Genomic DNA, 23,819 nt, shown 5'->3' with positions numbered 1-23,819 from the left:
TAGTTAATTTCTCTTGATGTAACCTATGTGAGTGTGTGTGTCGGACTTGAGATGGCATTCACTTATCTGTTTGCAACGTCTATAGTCCTCTCTTCGGTGATACTTTCCCTCTCCATCCTGGAAGGCAAGGTGGATCTTGCAACCAACTTAGTAATCATGATGATAGTTAGCCATTACTTACACAACATTAGAAACATTTAAACAAAAATGCTAATAATAACATTTCTTTAATCACTAACAAAAGTCATTCAAGTCACATTATGTTCTCGTCTAACATAATTTTTATACAAAATCATTCTTGCATGCATAATTACACATGTATTAACATGAAAGTTAAAAGTACTTGTAAGTCATAAAATGGGGTGTAACAATGGGATACCAAGCCTAATAATTGTATCCTAAAACTAGGTGATTTTTATCTAAACCAAGTGGCAATAGGAGGGGTCATTTCACACATTAATATATAGAAGTATAACATAGGGTAGGGTGACCAAGCACATAGGAATAGGGGTTCTAGTAGTTGTGTTTTGGCAAGTTTAGTGCTTAACTATTTTGAGTCCCCCATAAGTTTCAATCAACTATTCAAAATCACCACTTACCCTATGTCCCCATGTTGTTGCTTAAGTTTAATTTCTGCTTAAAATTAAGGAGGTAGAATGTTCCCATGCAAATTTTTTAATTAAGGGGAAAGGATAAATTGGAATCTTTTTCTATTTAAGTGGAGCAACAACTGTTTAAGATTTAAAAATAATCTTTGGAAAAAAGGGGAGGCTGGACATAAGCAGCGATTGCTTATTAGGAAGAGTGACATGTGGCTCCACAAGTTTTCTTCTCTTTTTTTAATTTGTTTCCAATTTTTTCTCCAAGATTTATGTGACAAATTATTATTAAAGATTTCCTTTAATAATGCAATTTAAGATGATTGCTTATTTTATAAGCAACAAAATTTGACATTCATGGGGTCACCACCTCCACAAATTGTTGCTAAAAAAAGTGAGCAACGACCGCTAGCCAAAATAAGCTAAGCAACAACATGGGGACCTACTCTTAATGACATAATCTATGAAACATGTCATTCTATACTTGTTATTAACGATCTTGACCTCATCTAGATAAAAGAATTAAATAATTATAGCAAAATTTCAAAATAATTTAAACTTGCTACTTAAAAAATTGATAAATATGAAATTTGACCCCTAGATAATTGAATCCTCTTCCTAGTTAATTACAAACCTTTGTTATTCTCTCTTGTTTGCATGCTTGATCATTGTGTTTCTTTGCTGAAAAAATATAATTCGAATCAATGCAATGAAAATTATTAAGTTTAGGGTGAAATAATCCAATTCCTAGAATACCAAGCCTTATAATTGTATTCCGAACCTCAGTGCTTTTGATCTTAAACCTAGCGGCACTTTGAGAGGTTGCTTCACATGTTAATATGTAGAGGAGAGATGTGGCTAGGCATATAAGGATATGAGTTCTAATAGTTGAGTTTAGTGAGTTTAATGCTTAACCATTTTTAGTCGTGAGATTTCAACTAACTATTCAAAATTATCAATTAATGAAATAATCCATGAAACAAATCATTCTATACTTGTTATTAATGACCTTGACCTTGAATAAAATTTTTAAATAATTAATTGTACTTGAATTTGACCCCTAGACTATTGAATCCTCTTCCTCATTTAAAATATTACTAAACAAAAACAAATAAAAATGATTAACTTTCAATTACAACAAATCAATTACTATCCTTCTTTCCAAAAAAAACAATAAATGAGCCTACTTGGAGTTGATCCATAATCGTTAATTTCGACGCCACTCACTTCCACGCGAACACCAATTAATTCCTTGCGTTCCCACAAACGCGTCCTAGACGATGAATTGACTGTATCTTTTTCGCATTGGAATTGCCCTGCTTGACCGACGACTACAAAATACAGGCTGAATGGCAATTCTTCCCTCTTTGACGGGGCAAATATGTCTTTTTCACCCACTACAACAACAATAAGATAATAACAACCCTATGCATTTCTGCTATACATGGAATGAATCACAGGAGGAGGGGGTTCATTTGCCTTTGCCATTGCCATTACAAGATGAAGAGAAAAAGATCAGGTTAGTTGTATATCCTGCTGCTTATTTTAATTCATCTTATGATTGCTTTGAACTTGTTTTAAATGAATTGCTGAGGTTTAATTTCTCAATTGTAATAATTGAAACTGATACGAACAGTTTGGAATTTATGGGTAGGAAGCCAAGGTTGATGTTTAGTGAAAAGGGATTTTTGTTTCAGGTGTCTTGAATTTCAACTCATTATGTGCAATACTGATTACGGTACTTAGTTTAAAATACTGGCAAAGTTACAGTTTTTTTCACAGTAGAGGTTTATTTCAGTTCATGTAATCACACATACACAAAGTTAAATAAATCACAGGCCTTGCTGATTGAACATTTGAGTACTAGATATCGGTGTAACAGCTGGAGGGAAAGATGCTGTCGATCGTTGGAGGTGTCCGCCCAAACATTGACTGGTTGTATAACTGAAATACCCATTAAATTTTAATGAATAATGCTCCTGTTGATGTTCACACTCTATGTCTCATCTCCCTTCTGACCCTAAGGAATTTTAAAACTTGTTTTAATATTATCAGTTTTTGTAATTTCCTGGAATGTTAGAGAGATTGGCGAGTTGATTAAAAAAAATTCAAAAATATATGTTCACATGTTGTTTGACTACAAAAAAATGATCTTTTTCTTTGATATAAATATATGTTGAAATAAATTTGTAGAGCTGTTTGTGTGTTATATTTGGATAGATAGAGTTCAAAAGTATTTTCTGTAGTAGGAGTGAATGGAGATATTGAGAATTTAGCAAAAGATTTGGAATGCAAGGTCAAAGGAGATATCTTGGGAAGGATGGAATGCAAATATCTCCACCGCATATAGATATTAATTTAGTGTTTTTTGGGGATTTTTTTCCTTATGGGGTTTATACTGTAGAAGCCTGCTAATATCTTGATTTGTTTTGTGCTTTTTAAATATCAATTTAATCTTACCAGTAGCAAGATTGTGAGAAGATGTGCTGAAGTGTGTGAGATTCTGCTGTTAAGAGGCTCAGCGAAAGCTTGTCCAAGGATCCAGAAAGATCCAAATTTTTGTTACTTTAAGACATAGCAAGAATTTGATGCGAGGAAGTATCGGGGCCATGCATTCTGGGTAACTGTAAAAATACTCTACTGATGATGATTCAGTCTTCCTGGTAAGTTGTAAATAGATGCGACACAGAAGAAACATGTTGAATATCTGGGAAGAAGTTCAAGACAGCTAAGGGCTTTTAAGAATAACATGGTTGTCTCACCTGAGGTGATTGTTGACCTGTTTTCTCAAATTAGTTTTACATGATGCACCGGGCTGTCTAGTAGTCAAAGTTTGTTTGCCTATAGGATTGCAAAATGCCTGTGGACTTGGAAACTGCAGATGTGATGAATAGGATTTTTAAATCTATAGATGAAACAAAGGGACTTGTCAGTCATATTGTTGTATGTAAGGCCAATTTTCTAATGATGGCGTACTATCTGTTGGACTTGCGGCAACTGGTCGAAGACCTATCAAGGGAGGAATGTTTCACTAATGCCACATCTTTGGAGGCTCAGGCATCACTCCAAAGTCTAGCTGATACACTGGAAGCAATATATTCTTTTACAAAGTGTTGTAAGAATAGCAGTCGTATTCTTCTCCTCTATCAATCCAATGCTTTGGTTGACCAAATTACCAAACAATTTGGAGAACTGGTACACTGTTTGAGTTTGATGCTGCAGAGGAGCACAATGCTTTCTTCGACAACAGAAGTTCAAATTAAGGAGATGCAAAATAAGTTGAGTGAAGCTTTGTTCTATGTGGAACCAGAGCATGAGAAAATAGCTCAACAATTATCTCAGGCTCTAAAAAATGGTCAAGCAGATGATAGTTTAGCAACAGATTTGCTGTGTGTCATATCGACCACTCTAAATATGAAATTTTATGAGGCTGGTGAATTGATACAGGAGCTTAAGGGAGATCTAGAGACAGCAAGGATTGAGAGAAGAGAAGAAGAGCTAATCTTACTTCAGAGCCTCCACACGTTACTGAATCCTGCAGTTCTTCCAGATGTCAACTTATTGGTACCAGAGGATTCTCCTTTTTCAGCCAACGATTTAGCCATTCCAAGTTCCTTTTTCTGTCCTATTACAAGACAAATAATGGAAGATCCAGTAATGCTAGCAGAAGCTGGTTACACTTATGAGAGATCTGCCATTCTTAAGTGGTTTGAAGGAGGCAACACAATTTGCCCAAACACAGGAAAGGAGCTGGAAAATTTCGAACTAATTCCAAACTTAAAGCTGAAACAGAACATGGAGGAGTTTTTTGATCTGAAACGTCATAAAACAATGTTGCATGCCATTCAACAAATCAGGTCTCAAGGGACATCCACTGACGTAGAGGAGTCAGTCAATACAGTGAAGCAACTGTTAGATGTTAATCTGAAATACAAACGCTTGCTTGTAACTTTAGATGGGATTCAGCCGTTGGTTGCAATTTTGAAGCCATCTACACCACAATTGAAGGAAAAGATATTTAGGATCCTCTTTAGTATTGCAGCTCTGGGAGATGAGTATAAGGTAAGTGTATCTGCCACTTTTATATCTTGCTTCAATTTTCATTGGTTGTACAATGTTGTCACTTTATTAGTTCCTGGATGTATTAAGCTGGCATTTTGCTGAAGCATTATTCCATTTATTACGATGTTCCCCTGTGGGGTAATAGGAACCTAGTTAGTGCAAGTATATGTTCACTTGGATGCTTTTTTAGAACTGATTCTAATTTTTTCTACACGTTCACTGGTAAGATTGCTTATAGATATTTATTATGAAGAACACAAGGTCAATTGAATCTATGCACTGTTATCTGCAAATAGCAAAACTGCTAATTGTATCTGCAGTCATGTTTTTGGTTGTTTTGATAAGAAATCTGTTTCATATGTAGAAAAATCAGATGGAGTGATTGTAACATATATTTTAGCCCTTTTCTTTTGAAAGAATCATTCTCACGAATTGTTTACTGGTATTCTAATTGATGGTTAAAACCATAGTTCGCAGACTTGGACTTACTTGGCAAGCCCAAAATTTTTGACTCAGCAAAAACTTGGCAAATACTCGGCAACTTAGAAAGTACTAAGAATGAAAATTTCTCTTTTTTTTTTTTTTGCAAAATCAATTACATAATGTATTAAATTAAAAATTGACATCTTGAAAGAGCAAAACAAACATGTGAAAAAGGCATTTTAACCAGCGTTTTATCCATGTTGGCGTTTTTACCCATGTTTTTCCTGTCTGTAAAAACTCACACAGCAAAAAAAAAAACAGTGAGTACTTGGCAACTCGGAGAGTACTCGCAGAGTTTGTGAACTATGGTTAGAATTGTCATCTCTAGTTTGAATGCTTTGTTTCTCTTTTTGATGTGACAGAGCAAGCTTTGTGTAGTTTAAGTAGTCATAACTTTTCTATCAAGATGTTGAGGATTTTATGCTTTTTGACAGCTAGAATGTTGATGAAGATGACATTGGATTTGTCCTTATTGATTTGTTGTCCTGAGGCTACTCGATAGAGGCCAAGAAGCTGTTGTATTTTTTTTGATTTCTCTTAGAATGAATGGAAAAAAGTTGCGTGCCATCAGCAAAATGAAAGTAGGTACCTCTGTCCTTTAATCATGGGGACACCATGGCTTTTTCTTATTGTTTTAGATTCTGAAAGGAGCCTACAAAGATAATCACTCATAATTATTAGTGTTTCTCCAAGTTTCAAGGAAGGGGGGCACGTGGATGGAGTCTCAAGAATAGATTTTTTTTAATGAATTTATTATTTCATATGGATGGCTAGTAAAATAAAATTGAAAACTAAATATCTAAAATTCAAAATTAAAGGTAGCTTAAAGTGGAATGTTCCCAAAGTCTTGGCTGATGAGATTAGGAAAGATTGTGTTGTCACTCTTAGACATGCAAAACCCTAAACATCCCCAAAGATGAACCAATCACTTTCAAAAAAACTAGTGACAAACAATGACATTGTAATTGTCAAAGTTGACAAAGGGAACACCATTGTCATCTTGATTGAACAAACAAGATTATGTTGCTAAAATGCTCAATCACCTCAATAATAGTGGAAGCTAAAGAGTTGTGCCCCAATACTAAATTTCCAAGGTCATGAAAAGAGTGAAATATGCCATTACCCTTTCATCTTTCAATGATAGCACCAAAAATTGGCTAATGCCCCATAAGACACCATCCCCAAAATTTACAATGCATTGAAAATTCACAAGGTTGGCATTCCTCTAATATCAATTGTGGACACCACAAATTGAACCTTTTACAAGCTTGTAACTTTCTTGGCTAAAATCATCTCTCATGTGGGAAGATCAAAATCCTTCATCAAGGACTCATCCCATTTTATTAGTTTCATCAAGGACTCATCCCATTTTATTAATTTCATCAAGGAGAAAAAACTAACAAATGTTGACGTTTTGGTTAGCTTTGATGTTATGTCGTTGTTTACATAATTTCCCCTTAATGACTTAATTGAGTTGGTTAGACATATGACCGATGATGAAATGGCTTCCTTGGTTGAACTTTATCTTAGATCCATGCTTTTTGCTTTCAAGGAAGTGGTCTATGAGTAGTTCAATAGGGTGGCCATTGGATCCCTATCATACCTTGTTATAGATAACCATTTTGTGGAACACTTTGAAGAGCTAGCCCCCAATCCTTCCCCTTTAAACCTAAGTGGTGGAAGTGATATGTTTATGATACCAACAATTGTTGGACTCATGTCTCGTAACAATTAGTATAATTCCATTCTCCCTTGAATAGTATTGCTTCAAGCCTTATGGCATCAAGTTCACTGAAGAACTTGAAACCATCAACCAACTTCCCTTTTTGGATATCCTTTTTTTATAAGAGTAGATGGCTCTATGTCTTTAGAAAATCCATCCATATCAACCTCTACCTCCATTTATCCTCTCATCAGTATCCTACCCAAAAAGTGGATGTCCTAAATACTCTAGCCACTATGGTCTATCACATTTGTGGTGAAGAGAAAATGGACCAAGAGCTATCCCACTTAACAAAGGTTTTTAAATTGAATGGGTACTGCAACAAGCACATCACTAGAATGTATATGCAATCCAAAGCTTATTTTAGCTTTGAACCAAGGTTGATGACTCTAGTGTTGCATATGTTGCCACTTTCCCTTATGTCTAAGGCATCTCCAACAAGATCATTAAAAAATTGCATAAAAGTCCTCAAGTTTCTATTGTCAGAAACCTCATATATTCAAACAAAGATCTTAGATACATTCTTCTCAACTTAGAGGTCTATAAGGTTGATTGCACTCGAGAGACTTTGAAAATTGGAGAAATTGGTCATTTCATTAGCACCAGGATCAAGAAATTTAGTGTTGACAAAAGACACAAATGGATCGCAAAATTCACCCTCATTGAACATTCCTCCAACACAAAACATCACGCTTGTCTTCAATCCAGTCAATTCTTTGTCGTATAAGATAGGTTTTTCAAGAGAAAGCTTAAAGAAGCCATTCATCTAAAGAGCCGCCCTTCCAACCTTAATCTTGATGAGGGATGGATCTTAAGCCCCACTTCGCATTTCTTGTTGAATTCACTCAAAATGAAAGCTCCTTGGATTTGACCTTTCTCCTTTCTTATTCGCTCCTTCCTTGGTCTCTTTAGCATGCTTGTCTTGCCACCTTGCACTGTTCCTTTATCATTCTCTCATTGTGCTCTCCTCTCTCTCCGCAACCCCCTTACTTCCTCTACATCTTGATCCTCTCCTGTTGTTCTTTGGGGTCTTGTCTTCCCTTCCACACTTAGCATGCCTTTCCTCCATTTGGTGTGCTTTTTTTTTGTTAGTTTTATTTAAAGCTTTGGATCTTTTTCTTTTTACTCTTCTTGTCTTGTCCTGCTTATTTCATTTACCTCGTATCTTTTCTCTTTCTCATGTTTCATATTTTCATTTTTTCATAGTTTTGTCTTGCTTTTAATCTTCTATTTTCAATTGTTTAGTTTTCATTGCTTTGTCTTTTGTATTTTGCATTATTTTAGGTCTTCAACTCTATTCCTTTCTCATCTTTTTATCCCCTTCTTTCTATTTCTCTCGACTTGTTGTTTTCCTCTCTTTATGTTTTTATATTCTTTTACAACTCCTTTTAACAGTTTCCATAACCTAGAACTTGCTCTCTGCTGCGGTGGAGACCCTCCCTGGATCTGAAAAGTGTTAATGACCAAGAATACCAGAATCCATCCAACCTGACGTTGGGTAACCAAACTGAAACTTGAAACCATGATTTTGAGGAAAAATTGGCAAACCCTTTTGCAAAAGAGTACCATCTCCAAAACTGACTGCAAGATACCACGGTTGTAGATGTTCACCTTGGCAGGTGCGATCCAAACTAATTGCAACAAAGCACGATTTGGAGGAAAAAATCGTCAAACCTTGAAATAGGAACCCTCGAAAAGAGAATTTATGATTTTGAGGAGAAAATTGAAAAACCAAGAAATCGGAGGGTTACAAATCATCGTTTTTGTGGAAAAAAAGGGTAAAACCCAGATAATTAAAATCTTACGCGAATATCGTGAATTACAGATGAGATAATTTTTAAGGGAAAATTATAAACCCCGCGAAACAATTTTTGAGGAAAAAATTGTGAAAACCCTCCCATGATTTTTTGTGGAAAAAATTAGAAAACCGACAAACAATTTTTCAGGAAAAAATTGTGAAAACCTTGGGACTTGTAAGACGAGGTCTAGCCTAAATCAATCTGATAAAGGTAACAATATTCAGATATCGTGAACATGCACTGTTTCCAGGTGTTGTGGTAGCTGTTGAATTTTTGACTTTGTTCCAACATGATGTTGGTCAACGATGCCATCACAAAAATGGAGGTTGAACGAGGTCAACCTAGTGAAAGCATGAGATAGAAGAATCTGATTCAAAAATCAGAATAGAAGCAACTGCACAAAAAATCTGAAACCCTGGAGGAGAATTCTAAGGTACGAATTCTAAGGCACGAATTTCGAGGTTTGGAAGAAACCCATAAATTAAAATTTTCTGCAAACTTAAAACCTGAAATTTTTCCTGAAAATAATTAGAAAAAAATAATAATTTGCAGAAAATAAAAAAATACCTCTGATTTTTTTGTAAAAAAAACCAGAAAAATTAAAAAATGTTGACGATTTTTTTTCCAAAAAATAACGCAAAAAAAAATAGGGGTAGAAATCCTAGGTCGGATGTACAACATAAATGGCGCCCAAAAGACACCAAAATTCCTGATGTCTATAGAATTAGTAGAAATCACTGAGTGTTTTTAAATTCCAAGGCAAATTCATTGGCACAAAATTCGAGGCATGGAAAACGAGGCACCCATAAAAATCTGAGACCAAACCAGAAAAGCTCTCAAAAAACCCACCAAGAATCTGAATTCAGAACGTAGATTCGGCAGCTCAAAAATCGAGGCACAAAAAACGATGCACCCAGAAAAATATGATGACGACCTAGTTGAGGTCTCGAAAAACCCACCAAGAATCTGCAACCAGAATAAAATTTTGTCAAAACCCTAGTCGAAAATTACAGAAACCTTAGGAAAATTTTCAATCTACAAAAAAAAACCTCCAGGTTGTAGGCACGAAAACCAGAACCTTAAAAAAAACATGAACTGGTGCCCAGCACACAGAAATTCGCCCACGTACCAGAAACCCTCAAAAAGCCTTCAAAAAAGCAAAATCGTTTTTTTTATAAAAAAACAATAAAAAAAATCTGGAAAATATTCCAGAAAGAAGGCCATGAATTTTTATTAAAAAACTCGCCAAACTTTAAAGAATACCATCGACCCGCTCTAATACCATGAAAAATAAATTGAATGAATGATTCAATAATTGAATAATCTAGTCAACAATATACAAACATATATAAAGAGATTACAAGGATGACGTTCTAAATTAAGAACAAGTCGTTTAAAGTGCACTACTAAAAAGCTAAACGCTAAATAAAGCTTAAAAGCTAATTAACTAAAAAGAAAAAGCTAAATGCTAAATAAAGCTTAAAAACTAATTAACTAAAAAGTTAAATGACCATTAAACAAGGAACTAAATATAGGTGACTAAAATATAATTAAATATTCTAATAAAAACATGTTTTGAAGGGGCCTCGAAACCCTTTACAAAAAGATTCTAAGAGAATTAGAATCAAAGTTTAACATATATCTAAAACAAAACAGGCTGCAAGAAAAAGACATTACAAATGGCAGCCAAAGAGACAACAAAAGCTCAGACGAGCAACAAAAAACCAGCAAAGAGAACGAATCACAAAACCAGCAAAACAAAGACAACAACAACAATAGACAACAGAAACACAAACCCAATTACATGAGGCTCTTGAGGGTCTCAGCCACCTCAGCCTCAAGGACACTCATTTTTTCAGCAGCAGCTTTTATTTCTTTGTAGTCCACCTTCTGAATGGCTGCCTTCTTCTTCACGTTGCCATGGGTCCTTCTGCTGGGTCCTTCTTCAACTTGGGTCACATTAGTATCATCTCCAATGGTGACAATAGCCCTTTCTTGCTACTCCCAACTATGCACCATGATAGCCATAACATCAGCAATATGCTTCACAATTTTGACTGCTTCACAATTTTGTGGCTGTTCAACATGATAGCCTTAAGTGTAGCCTGGATCTTATTGTATCCATCTTCAACATTGGAGATGTGGTCTTCAAACCCTTTCTTTATTTGAGCAATCCCTTTACCCGTACTTTTAATGCATTCCGACACTGACTTCTTCTCCTCCGCCGTCCACTGCCCCACATCCTTCTAATTGCTTTGATCATTCCCAACAGGGATGGCCTCCATTTTACTACCTAGGGCTCTCTGATTGAGTCTAACCTCCTTTAATTCATGAAACAACCATTTAAACATGCTGAACGTGTCAATTGCATGTTCTCGAGCCATACCCAACACATTCTCATAATCTACCTTTTTATCACTAAGCTCTGCACATTTTGGGTGAAGGTCCTCATGAGCCGCCGCACCCACATTACCAGTATCATGGGGTGGGGAAGGAGGGGTTTGAAGATTATAGCTGTCCGGCTCCTTGCTATCTTCTTTCTCACTCACAAAATCCTCAGGACTTGCTCTATTGTTGACATTTTGTTGTTTTTAATAATTATTCTTCTAACATGTTTATCACACTTCAAATATTTTGTCTAATAATCTCAATCTTTATGTTTTTGTAGAATCAAATTCTTTTTGCATTAAATTCCTTTTGAATGGTCATCTTTAACTTTATTATTTATAATAAACCTTTTTATGAAGTACAACTTTTTTTGATGATTTGGCCATATGGATTCCTTCTGATAAAGCTAAAAATTCTTCTTCATTATTTATCTTGTTCCTTCTAATAAGAAGGAGCCCTTCTTGATAACTTCCCATTCTTATCCTTCAAAACCAACCTGGATTTCCTCTTATTGCTCCATCACAAAAATATCAGACTACCCTCCTTAGGTGGGATTGATTTGCTATTTCTTCTATCAATATTGTTTTTCCCTAGTAATTCCTTAATGAGGTCTTGAAGTTGAAGATCCATTTCTCCTTATCCAATAAGGGATTTTGAATTTTCCCTAAATGATTTTTCACATTTGAGGAAATAACCACTTCAATTTTCAATCAACACCTATCCCATTGCTCTCCTTCTCCCTTAAAGATCCTCCTATACTTTCTAACTAAAGGTTTCCATAAACTGCTGCAACATACTACATTACAAATTCAAGTCCTTCAATCCTTTAACCTCCTACTCAAATTTTGTTGTAATTTTTTTGGAAACATGCAGTTTATACAACATAACTTCCCAAATTTCTCTTGCATATTCACAATGCAAGAAAATAAAATCCATTGATTTCTTCTTTCCTACAACATAAAAAACATCTATAAGGACCTTGAAAACCTCAATTCTAAGATTATTAAAGTTGGATTTTATTCAGGCTAGACAGCCACATAAATATATTACACTTGGGAGGCACATCTCTTTTCTGTATTGCTTCCACTGCCTAAACTTGAAGAGGTGGGATATCCTATACACTTATTAGAACAGAATATCCTGTTTTAACTAAATATGCTTCAATAGAATTATCATTCCATATTATGCTGTCTTTCCAAAATAGGCCTGGAATCCTTATCCGCCGCAAGCAATTAAATAACAATTCTTTTTGGTTCTCCATACCTGTTGAAATTTGAAAATCAATCCACCATCTTATGACATTTTCATCTTTCTTCACATTCTATCTAATAATATTTCACTAGCTATCCCCAAGTGGCTAATGGTACTTATCATAGCTCCCTTATTTCCACATATGTGCCCACCGGAGGGCAGTCTAGTCACGAGCCCACTAAAAAAAGAGCTTTACCTCTATCTTCTGTTTTTCATGCCAATTGATTTCGAATGAGATCCTTTGTTGAAATCATAAAGATTCAAAAGGCTGACCCTTTTGGAACCCTTACAAGTTTAAACAAATATCTTGCATCTCTATCTTGAAGATTTATATTTTTCATTACCTTGCACCATTTTAAGTCTTGGTTTTCAAGAAAGTGCCGTGTTTTCTTTGCCCTCAATGCTTTATCATGCAGCTTCAATGATTTAATGACTACCCCACCTGGTGCTTGAGATAGGAAAAAATTTCCTACTTCACTGATGGGGATTTTACATATTCTTTGCTGCTGATGAGAATTGACAAAAAAAGACTTGACTTCTCTACATTTATTGCCTGCCCTGAAACATGCTCACACTCATCCACAATCTTCTTATAACTTTTTACCTCTTTTATCTCTATTACATTAAAAGGAGGGTGTCATTCACAAACTGCCAATGAGTGATAGCCTCTTTATTTTCAGTACTATTTATGTCTTTCAAACTTTTATAACCTCTTAATAGATTGATATTCTTTCTAAATGCTTCTGCCATAAATATAAATAGATATGGAGTCAGTGGATCTTCTTGCCTTATCCCTCCTGAATTCTTAAAAAAGCCATTTTGCAAGACATTAACGAATACTGAAAACCAAGAGTTAATCATCAACGCCATCACCCATTCTGTCCATTCTTAAGAGAATCCAAAAGGTTTAAGAACTTTTTGTAGGAAATCATAGTCGACTCTATCATATGCTTTTGCAATGTCTAATTTGATTGCTATTCCTCTTTTCCTTTGCTCTTGAAGAGTATGCATAGTTTCGTGGGCCAGTAATATGTCATCCAAGATATTTCTGCCACAAATAAAATTGCTTTTTTTTGCTAGAAATCAAATCGCTTTGCCAGTATTTTGGATAATTTTTATGGAATAGTGTTACATAGAGCAATCAGTCTAAAATCTGTAAATGTATCAGCATTAGGCTTTTTTGGCACCAAGGCCAAAGATGTCCACTTAATCTCTTTAATCACTTTCCTAGATTTCCTTGAATCATTTAACACCTCCCATAACTCCTCTCCTATCAAATCCCAAAAACCTTCGAAGAAACTTGCTTGAAAACCATTCAGGCCTAGAGTTCTATCCCTTTTTAGACAAAAAACCGCTTGCTTTATTTTTCAATTGAAAAGAGAAGCAGTGGGGATTTGTTTTGAGCCTTAGTAACTAAATAAGGGATAGCATCAAAGAATGAGAGAGAATCTGTCAAATTAGCCCTCTCTTCCATAGATAACAAATTACCATAATAATTCATTGCCTCTTTGCTTAAGTCTTTCAGATACAATTTTTTTTTAGATTTCACCCTATTAAAAGCTGTTTTTGCAGTAGTTACCTGGTGAAAAAAGCTTGTATTTTTATCCCTACCCTTAACCCTTTTTTCTTTTGACTTTTGACTCCAAAAATTTTCCTCTTTAACATAACACAATTCTAATTTAGAATACATCTCTTTCTCATTAGCCAAGTGAATATTAGACAGGCCACTTCTATGAATCTCTGATTTCAACTCTTTTTCAAAGATATTACCAAAAATCTCTTTGTTCCATTTTCTAATTTTCTCTCTTACAAAATTTGAATTGTTGAACAAAAACAAATATCTTTGCAATCCCTTGCATTCTTTCAACCAGCGAATGAAAAGATGGGTGCAAAAACCACATAAATTCAAACTTGAAAGGGCACATGTTGTAGGCGACATCCATACTTATTTCCAATGGAATTGGGAAGTGATAAGAGTCGAATACCTTTTCTATTTCTGAGCTAACTATCCTTTTCTTTAGGAATCAACCAAGGGGAGGCTAAAAATCGATCCAGATGAGAAGCTATGGTACAAAAATTGCTTTTTCTATTGTTCAAGTAAAATTACCAAATCTGGGAACAACATAAAAATATTCTAATCTGCAATAAAGCTTTTAAAATCTATTTCTGATTTAGCTACCCTGCGATTTTTTCCTTTATTATCCATAGGATCAGTTGTAGCATTGAAATCTCCTCCTAGAAAGAATACTTTATCATGCTTGATGGATTATAGAAGGGATAATTGCTCTAGAACCCTTGTCTTCCTGATCACACTGTTTGGGCTACACGCATTAATACATTAACCTGTAATATTCTCTTGAAAAGATTAAAACTCACATGCTGTACAGCATTCCACTATTGCTTTCATTGTGATATGCACATTTCTTTGGTTTCACAAAATGCATAAACCCTTGAGCTTCCATTGCTAACCCATGGTATTTTTCCACGATTCTGAATTCAGCTTCATCATTTCTTCTTCCAGCATTTTAGTTTCTTGTAAAAAGATGATGTTTGGAGATTTTAAAGCTAATTGATGCTTTACCACTGCCCACTTTGAAGGGGCATTGAGATCCCTTATATTCCAATAGAAGATCTTCATTTTCCACCTGGAGGGACCTTCCCCCTCAATCTTGTCAGCATTCTTTTGAATATTTGTTGAGTGCCTCCCTCTCTCTCAGCTTTCACCTCTTGCTGTATTCTTCCACTATTTGCCTTTTTACCCTTCCTCTTTCTCTGCTTTTGTCTCCATGTGATCAAATCTCTTCCCGTTTTTGTAAGCCACATTCCAGGTTCTTTAATGGAGTCAACATCTCTATATCCGGAAACATATCTGCCATATATAGCGGAATGCGAACAATTTTTCCTTTCGAAACTCTAATGCACACATTTTATTTATAGAGAATGGTAAGATAGGAATATCCTCTTCCCTTTTGTCTGGCTCTTTTGCTACCTCTTCCCCTTCGGCAAAGACTTCTCTAGCTTTTGATTCCATAGGAAAATTTCTCTTCGTGCTTTCAGTTGTTACTTCAGCTGCTTTGGCTTTTCCTTTTCTCTTCTGCCATTCTCTTATATTCCATCCATATTTGAGGGCACTTTTCCTTAGAGTAAAATCAATTATTTCTTTACAACAAAAATGCCTCTCTAAATTTTGATGCCTCTTTAACTCTCCACGCATGGGATTTTTAAGTGGACATCGATTCACTTCATGACCTATCATCATATGACATGAATAGCATTTGAGCTGCATATTCTCATAATCCAATTCTTGAAGAAAGTTGCCTACCTTAGAAGAGGTATGTTTTCCTTGGAAGTGGATACTCTAAGTCATTACTTATTTTAATTCTTGCATAGATTGCATGCAAAGGATCAATCACTTTTCATCTATTTCAATACATTTTTCCATTGTATTACCTATATTTTCCAAAATTTTGGAGCTCAAAAATTTCCAATGGTAGACTATAGTCTTTCCATATGGACATCATTGGAGATTGGAGCTGATCAAAAGATAGATTAGGGCTCCGTTATTAAAGGAGAATCTCACTCTAATTTACTTTGTGAACTCCTTGCCTTCCTTTTGAAAAACATAATTACAAAAAACCCTTTGGGCATGAATGTTAACTTTACAATGTTACATCCTTTAGGCAGCCTAATCCTTTATTGGTTCCATCAGTAACTGGATACCTCTTCATTCTCCTATTACTCCCTCCTCTTGGTAGCTCAGTCATTCAAGAAAACTGTAGGAAAATCCGCTTGAATGTTGCATAATCTGGCATGATCTTTAATGTATCGATCCATTGTTTCGTCCTTTGTCCTGCAGAAATTCAACTCTTAGGCATTGGAATTCTCTCTTCCCCCTCTCACATGCTTGTCTGTAGCTGGCTCTTCCCTGGAGTTTTTGTACATGTTCAAAAGATGGAACTATACAGGTCATTGCTGCCTTCACACAAAATCCTGTCCCTTTTGCTTCAGATTTTTTTCCTAATAAGGTTCCAATTTCATAGCATTTTTTATTGGCTGAGCAGCACCAATCCTAGACCAATCTGAATTATATCATAGAATACCATCCATAAATTCTTTCAGCTGTTCTTCATATGGATTGATAGGTGTATTTGGACGGCAAGCTCTTTGAAATGTTCTCTTGAGAAGTCATTTGAGACATACTTATATAATATATTAATAATATTAAATATTTTCAATCATATTCACTATATATATTGTAAACTTATTTATTGTATATTTATAAATTAATTATGTATTGTTAACTTCTTTTATATGGATATACTAAATTTCTTGTCAACATATTTTTATATATGTATTTATAATGATAAATTGTAATTTCTTTTACCTTCTTTTATAATTAATCAAATGTACTATATTATATGTTATTCACACCACCATCCGCTTGCTGCCCTTGGTTGCCCTCCCTTGTTCCCAACTTTTGAATTTCAGCACTCATTACTGTGCCCCCACATCCCCCCATTTTGAAACTCTATGCAACATTGGTTTTCATGTTGCCTTTGACTTTTGTGGTTGATTGGCATTGGAAATGGTCTAGACATCCTCCATATCTTCTATGTCTTGATCTGAAAGGATATTGAAGGGATTTGGTGTTGTGGTTTGCTTTGCTTTTTTGGTTGTCTATTTGCCTTTTCTTGAGTAGGCCCTTTGGAATTTGTTCTCTCTTTTTTGGCTAATTTAACTTTTGGTTAGGCTAATTCAAAGTTGGGCATGCAACCTTGTTTGGAGTAGACAAAGGATGATCTTTCCTAGTTGGTTTTTCTCATGTTCATGATTTAGTTGATTTTGATTCCTAACGTTCTAGAGAAGGGTATTTGAGGGGGTATTTTGGTAATCTATTGGTTGTTTCTAGATGCAAGAATTTCTAGTATTAGTCCATTTGGTAGGGTATTGTCTCAATTTAGGTTGATGCAGATGCATGCGTAGTTGAGTACTTCTAGAATATTGGTGAACTTTAAGTTACTATCAACATGGTAGCATTTTGTTTACATGGCATTCATATCGCTTTGTAAAAGCATAAATGGAGTTCAAATTATTCGTGTTTAAAATTGGAGATAGTCAACAAAAACTTGGGAACTAAAAATTAATATATTACTCTTGTAAAAATGGAGAAAAAACCAATTTTGCTATTTTAGTGCACAGAGACAAAAACAAACATTATACATTATAAACATGCTAATTGTAAAAAATTGCATAGGACTTGTAAAAAATCTCTTCTACTTTCACCTAAGAGGGTTAATGTCGAGCACAAATGGCTGCCCCTAAAATGGTAGGTTGTTCCATCATGACAATCTATGTAGGGGCATTCCTATGTTTTCAACCTAAATCCTTGTTATGGTATAAATTAAAGGAAAAACCCTCAATGTGGTTTAAATTTTATCTTCTAAAAGAAATCTCTTAAAAGTTAAACTTAAGAAAGTTGAAAATAACCTATGTTCCATGATGTTTTGGGGATGGGGGACAATAAGGGATGTGTTTTCAGGATGTCTAGGGGACAATGTGTGTGTCTATATATATATATATATATACAATGTGTGTGTGTCTCTCTCTATATATATGTATATATATATATATAGTGTGTGTGTGTGTGTATATCTATATATCTACACACACACATAAAGCACGTTTGTATATCGTTGTCCCCTATAAAGCACTTTTAGGGGATATTGATAGCCCGAATGAGCCTTAGTTTCATAGACTGTTGTATTTTGATGTTTAAGACTTCTAGATACATGTTTGAGACTCTTGGATATTGATAGATCATGTTTGAGATTGCCGTTATATATATACATATATTATAGAGAGAGAGGAAAAGAGGGGCACAGAGACAAAAACAAACATTATACATTATAAACATGCTAATTGTAAAAAATTGCATAGGACTTGTAAAAAATCTCTTCTACTTTCACCTAAGAGGGTTAATGTCGAGCACAAATGGCCGCCCCTAAAATGGTAGTTTGTTCCATCATGACAATCTATGTAGGGGTGATCCTATGTTTTCAACCTAAATCCTCGTTATGGTATAAATTAAAGGAAAAACCCTCAATGTGGTTTAAATTTTATCTTCTAAAAGAAATCTCTTCAAAGTTAAACTTAAGAAAGTTGAAAACCACCTATATTCCATGATGTTTTGGGGATGGGGGACGACAAGGGATGTCTTTTCAGGATGTCCCCTAGAGGGCCATTTTTAGGGGACAACGTGTGTGTCTATATATATATATATATGTATATATATGTATACATATATATATATATAGTGTGTGTGTGTATCTATATATCTACACACACACACGCAAAGCACGTTTGTATATTGTTGTCCCCTACAAAGCATTTTTAGGGGATATTGATAGCCCGAATGAGCCTTAGTCTCATAGACTGTTGTATTTTGATGTATAAGATTTCTAGATACATGTTTGAGACTTTTGGATATTGATAGGTCATGTTTGAGATTGCCGTTATATATATACATATATTATAGAGAGAGAGGAAAAGAGGGGTAACCATGCTACTATGAGTGTATTGCTACTTATCGATGTATGAGACTTTTGGATATTGATAGGTGGCTTGTGGGTTTTATGAGTGTATTGCTACTATGCTAACTGCTATGTATTCTACCATAGAGTTGCCAATCTTTTGCAATGCATTTTCTTGCAAGTATTTACTTGCAAAGAGGGTTAACCATATCCAACGTGTTAGAGTAAAATAAAATAGGAAAATCACCTAATTAATTAATTAGGTCCCATTTTTACTTACCATAATTAAGCTAAACTTATGCATGTTTTTTTTTGTCTTATAGCACAGGATGAGGATACATGTCATGATCTAATTTAATCTTCATCTAAGGTTTCTTTTTTTTTTTCCTTTTATAAGGATTCATTATTGTATATTGCAATAATTCAAAAGCCAATTCAAATGCTTTTTTGGATCGATATAATTCCCAAGGTTGTGTAGCAAAATCAATTGTTTTTTCTCTTTGTGAGAGGTGTTTTGGTTCTAGGTGATTTCTAGGAGTTGTGGGGTTCAACAATCAACTCCAACATGTTATCAGAGCACTAGATATATGATTTTCTATTCTTTTTCTGAGAGTTTTAACCTTAAGCAAAATAATCCGTAGATTTAGGAGCAAAAGGAACCTCATTGTTGCATTTAAAATGTCTCAAAACCCTAGAAACACTGGTCCAAACGCTCAAATCCAAGTAGGGAATTTTACGGCAAAATTATTTTAGGGGGCACAAAATTTGAAGCAAAATTTTGTATGATTGTATGAATTTGCATAGTTGTATGCTTGTGGCAATCATTACTATGGAGACAGGCACAAACAATAGTGTAAACGTAGTTTTTTTGATGATTGGTATTTATTTCTAGAAACTTTTGATTTTTTACGGCAAAATTTTGAAATGTGGGTTTTGTGTGTCGGTAGGCAACATTTTGCTAGCCATTTGCGAGTTATTGGAAGTTGCACATTGCTGTATACCCGCCAACAAGGTTTTACTACATACATTCCCATTGTCGACAGTCGTTTTGGTTGTTGACTCTTGCGAACTTGTCACCATTGTTGGGAAATTGGCAATGGTGCTTTGAAAACCATTTGGCAATGTTTATTGTTGGTTTCCAAAAGTGTGATAGCAGTTTTCACCCAAGTGGTGGTTTTTGGACTTTTTGGTAGCTTCCTAGGCAATTTTTGGTGGTTCTCACTCAAAGAGTAGTTTTCAGACTTTCTAGTAGGTTCTCCAGCTATTTTGGTGGGTTGCAGCTCCAATGATGGTTTTTTGGCAATCATAGGAATACTTCATTAGAGACAGTATATTATGGTAAATGATGTCATGTTGATGTTAGTCATATCTTTGCCTGTCCCCAAACCCTAGTTTTTGAGCCCTAAAGGAGTTGTTTTTTCTTTTTGGCATAACTTGGGCATATAGTGTTGAAATTTGGTGAACAAGTAATTGTTGGAAAGTTGATTCCATGTGCTTTCTAGTGGTGTAGGTCTCATTATGAAATTTCGCTGTTGTACATTTTATTGCATGTCAAAGTCAGATCACCAGATTTGGCTTCCAAGCTCATAAAGTTTTCCCTGCATCTTCGATTTTTTCAGGTCTATCCATGCACTTTTATCAAAATCATTCCCGACTATTTTTTATTCAGTTTGTTGCTATTTTCACATTTTGGTTGATTACTTGGACATTTGGGCAATTGAGAATGTTTTGGTTGCATGAGATGACTTCATTTCAACTGATTTACATGCACTAAGGGTTTTGGACAAGTTTTATCATTTGGTGAGGTATCATGGGTTCTTTTGTTCATCCTCTTGTGGTAGTCTTGTTATAGGATAATTATGCATTTTAGCAAAACAACATTAGGCATCTTATGTGGCTTAATCTTTTACCTTATCTTTATGGACTCATACCTGAAAGATACACCTGGTCTAGATCAGCATGGTGTAATATCATTGATCATGTTGAGGATTGATTTGTTCTAGTGTTGATCTTGACACTATGTGCATTGTATTGGACATTGAGTGCCCTCACACACTTTAGACTAGACTTTGGAGCAAATCTTACATGGTATTAGAGTAAAAGTAGAAGCCATGAGTGCCAAAGTGTGGTTTGAGGAGGGGTGCTGGAGAGATGAGCTACACTTGGGGCTATAATAAGGATACTACCAAAAAGGTTCAATCACAAATAGTGCTGGTGGCTTAGTGGTAGAACTTTCCCATATTCACATGGGAGGTCCTAGATTCGAATTTAGCTAGATTAAGAAAATAACACATTACTGTCAAGGGCACACACAAATATAGGATCCACCACACAACAGATAGAGATACAAAATTGGTGGAATACACACATTTAGATTGGGTTTGCAATTTTATGTTTGCAAGTCTACATTAGATTACAACTATGTTGACGTGTATTTTGTACACTATCAAACACAGAATAAAATACCTAAAGGTACCTTATCCTCTCTTGAGTAAAGTCTCTGATTGCTGAAGGTGTCGCAAAAAAGGATCAATCAGGGTGACTCCAATGTTCTTTTATGTAGGGTCTCTACGTGTGGATAAGCTCTTTGTGGTATGATGTGATTTGCTGGAATCACAAGGGGACTTACATTTGATGCCTGAACTTCTGATTTGCTTTGAATATTGCTGGAACACAGGATTTTCACTAGCTTAGATTTGAAAAAAGGAAAAAAGACGAGGGCGAGGAGAGGATCTAATCCTAACACTAAGAATGTAAGAGCAATGAATGATCTTTGATGAAATTCTAACTAAGTCTTGTTTTGACATCATAGGAACATCTCCACAAGGTTAGTGCGATCTTCGAAGGAAAGCTTTATGATGTTCAAATCATCACTGCAGGCATAGACACCATCAGGTTGATGCATATCGATGAAGAAGCGACAATTGAAGTTAAGCTTAAGCTGAATGATTCCAGTTGACTACGCAAGGCAAGTCTGCAATCAACAAACTGCTAGTAGTATGGATATACGAATTTCACCATCAATCAAGCACATTTCTTCCACTCATCTAATCATAAAATCAAACATGAGAAGTATAAAGACCATGCAAATTGTCGAATCGACCCATAAATTTCACCATTTCTTCAATGAAGTTACAAGTCTTTTACAACAACATCTTGGCAACAATCTTTGCCTTCTCTCTCTACTCTACTCTAATTGCTATTCTCTCTCTATCTTCTAACTGCTTCCAACTATTCCTAACTATTCTAACTATTGCTAATTGCTAATACCTTTACAAAATGAAATGCCAGGGGCTTATATAGTGCCCTCAATACAATTCGATGGCTTCGATCAATTCGAGATCAATGGCCAAGATTTTACAATGAAAACCCTAATTAGGGTTTGTTACAACCATTACATAACATTTAATGCTTGACCAATGATAAAATTGTATTGCTTGGACACATGTCCTCTCTAGAAAATTCGACCAATGAATAGCCGGGGTAGGTACATCGGAGTTAGTGCCACCTTCCATGAGTTAGGTACATTGAATCTGGAAATGCTGAGGTGGACCACACTGATTGGAGGAGTGATGACTGGGATGCCACCTCATCTGACACTTGTAACTTGGTAGATATTCAACTTGATGTTGTTGAGAAGCTATCTTTAATTAACTCTTCTGAAATTATCTGCTTCTTCAACGAACCCTTTGCTCTGACTTCTTGTGTCCTTGATGTGCAGGATGATGATGTACCTCGTCTTGGAATACTGGATTGGAAGAGGTCGCCCTTATCCTGATGATGCTGGATCGAAGAAGGCCGTCCTTGTCGATGCTAGGCTGGAGGAGGTCGCCCTTGTCCTTGCTTGATCATCCTTGATCTGGCTTGATTTTCCTTGAGGAGAGTCTTCCGACTTGTAGATCTTTCGAGCTTGGAGTCGCCATCTTGATACCTACACAACATTTCATAATAAGTAATAGATTTTGCAATGTATAAACATAGATTAGAAAGAGGATTTAAGTTTTAAATTAGGAAACCTCATGATAAATCTTTGAATTATCATTTCCTAAATTTAACTAAGCCACTTGAAATTGAAAATTGAAAATTCAAAATTGAGACTAGGAGAATCTCGCCATACCTCCACTTGAGAACTAAATCTAAGAAAAGATGCAAAATTAAGCAAGTTTGCTAGGCAAAATGTGGATCGAAGTCCTCAAAATGTGCTTCTTCTATCAACTTCACCACCTCTAGCCTTCAACGCTTTGAGGAAAATTCGCTCCTTCTTTAGTCTTCAACTAAATTCGCTCCTCCTTAGACCAGATTTCGCACCTTGTTGTTCTTCTCCAAATCGCACTTGTGTAAGTGGATGAATGATGGATTAGAATCGCTAAACACACCTCCACTATATAGGCGTTTACCTCTTTATTTTCACAAAGGCCGACTTTTAGAAATAAGGCAAATAATAAGCAAATTTAAATAAAAGGGAGGCCGACTTTATAAAAATATAAAAATATAACCCCAAGCGCTCTCCCTTTTTATTTAATTTAATAATTAATCAATTTAAATGCCTTTGTATTTAATAATTTCGATTTTTAAAAAGGCCCAATCAATTATTAAATGCCTTATGCGCTATTTTTCAAACGCCATTTTAATCAAATAATTCAAAGTTTTTATCGAATTTTAGCATTTAATGTATTTCAACATTTATTGGCGCCAAAACATGAGAGATGTAAGGGATACAAACCACATCGCTCTGGTCCCTGGGAGAGGGACAGGAGCGATTATACATTTAGGTCCTCCATCTTGCATTTTTCACGTTTGAAACTTCATCTCCTACGTCCAAACTGGGATCTTCATTCATAACTTGATGCTTGATCGATTCTATTTTGTAAATGAATGCCTCTTAGAACCATTATCGCCCTAGTCCTTGACTGAAGGACAGGAGCGAACCTTGCATTTAGCTCAAATTTGCCAACCTTTTGTCGTTAACCTCTCGTTCATCATC

At 35.3% G+C, this 23,819-nt stretch overlaps 1 protein-coding gene across 3 annotated transcripts in view; it reads left to right on the top strand.

Annotated features, from left to right (window-relative positions):
• Window positions 1–1,803: 1,803 nt before the first annotated feature.
• The window catches only part of LOC131076519 (U-box domain-containing protein 44), a 43,618-nt gene continuing 21,602 nt past the window's right edge, over window positions 1,804–23,819 (top strand). Inside the window, exons 1-3 of one of the 3 annotated variants that reach the window (XM_058013755.2) lie at window positions 1,804–2,118; window positions 2,467–2,534; window positions 3,063–4,661. In XM_058013755.2, the coding sequence (XP_057869738.2) occupies window positions 3,456–4,661 (1,206 nt within the window). In that variant the 5' untranslated portion in view covers window positions 1,804–2,118; window positions 2,467–2,534; window positions 3,063–3,455. Of the gene's footprint in view, window positions 2,119–2,437; window positions 2,535–3,062; window positions 4,662–23,819 lie in introns of all 3 variants that reach the window. The other 2 variants (XM_058013754.2, XM_058013753.2) reach the window with 2 other exon arrangements.

This window comes from Cryptomeria japonica, chromosome 3 (assembly GCF_030272615.1).
Source record: "Cryptomeria japonica chromosome 3, Sugi_1.0, whole genome shotgun sequence".
NCBI lineage: Eukaryota > Viridiplantae > Streptophyta > Pinopsida > Cupressales > Cupressaceae > Cryptomeria > Cryptomeria japonica.
This window is presented reverse-complemented; position numbering and strand designations above follow the sequence as displayed.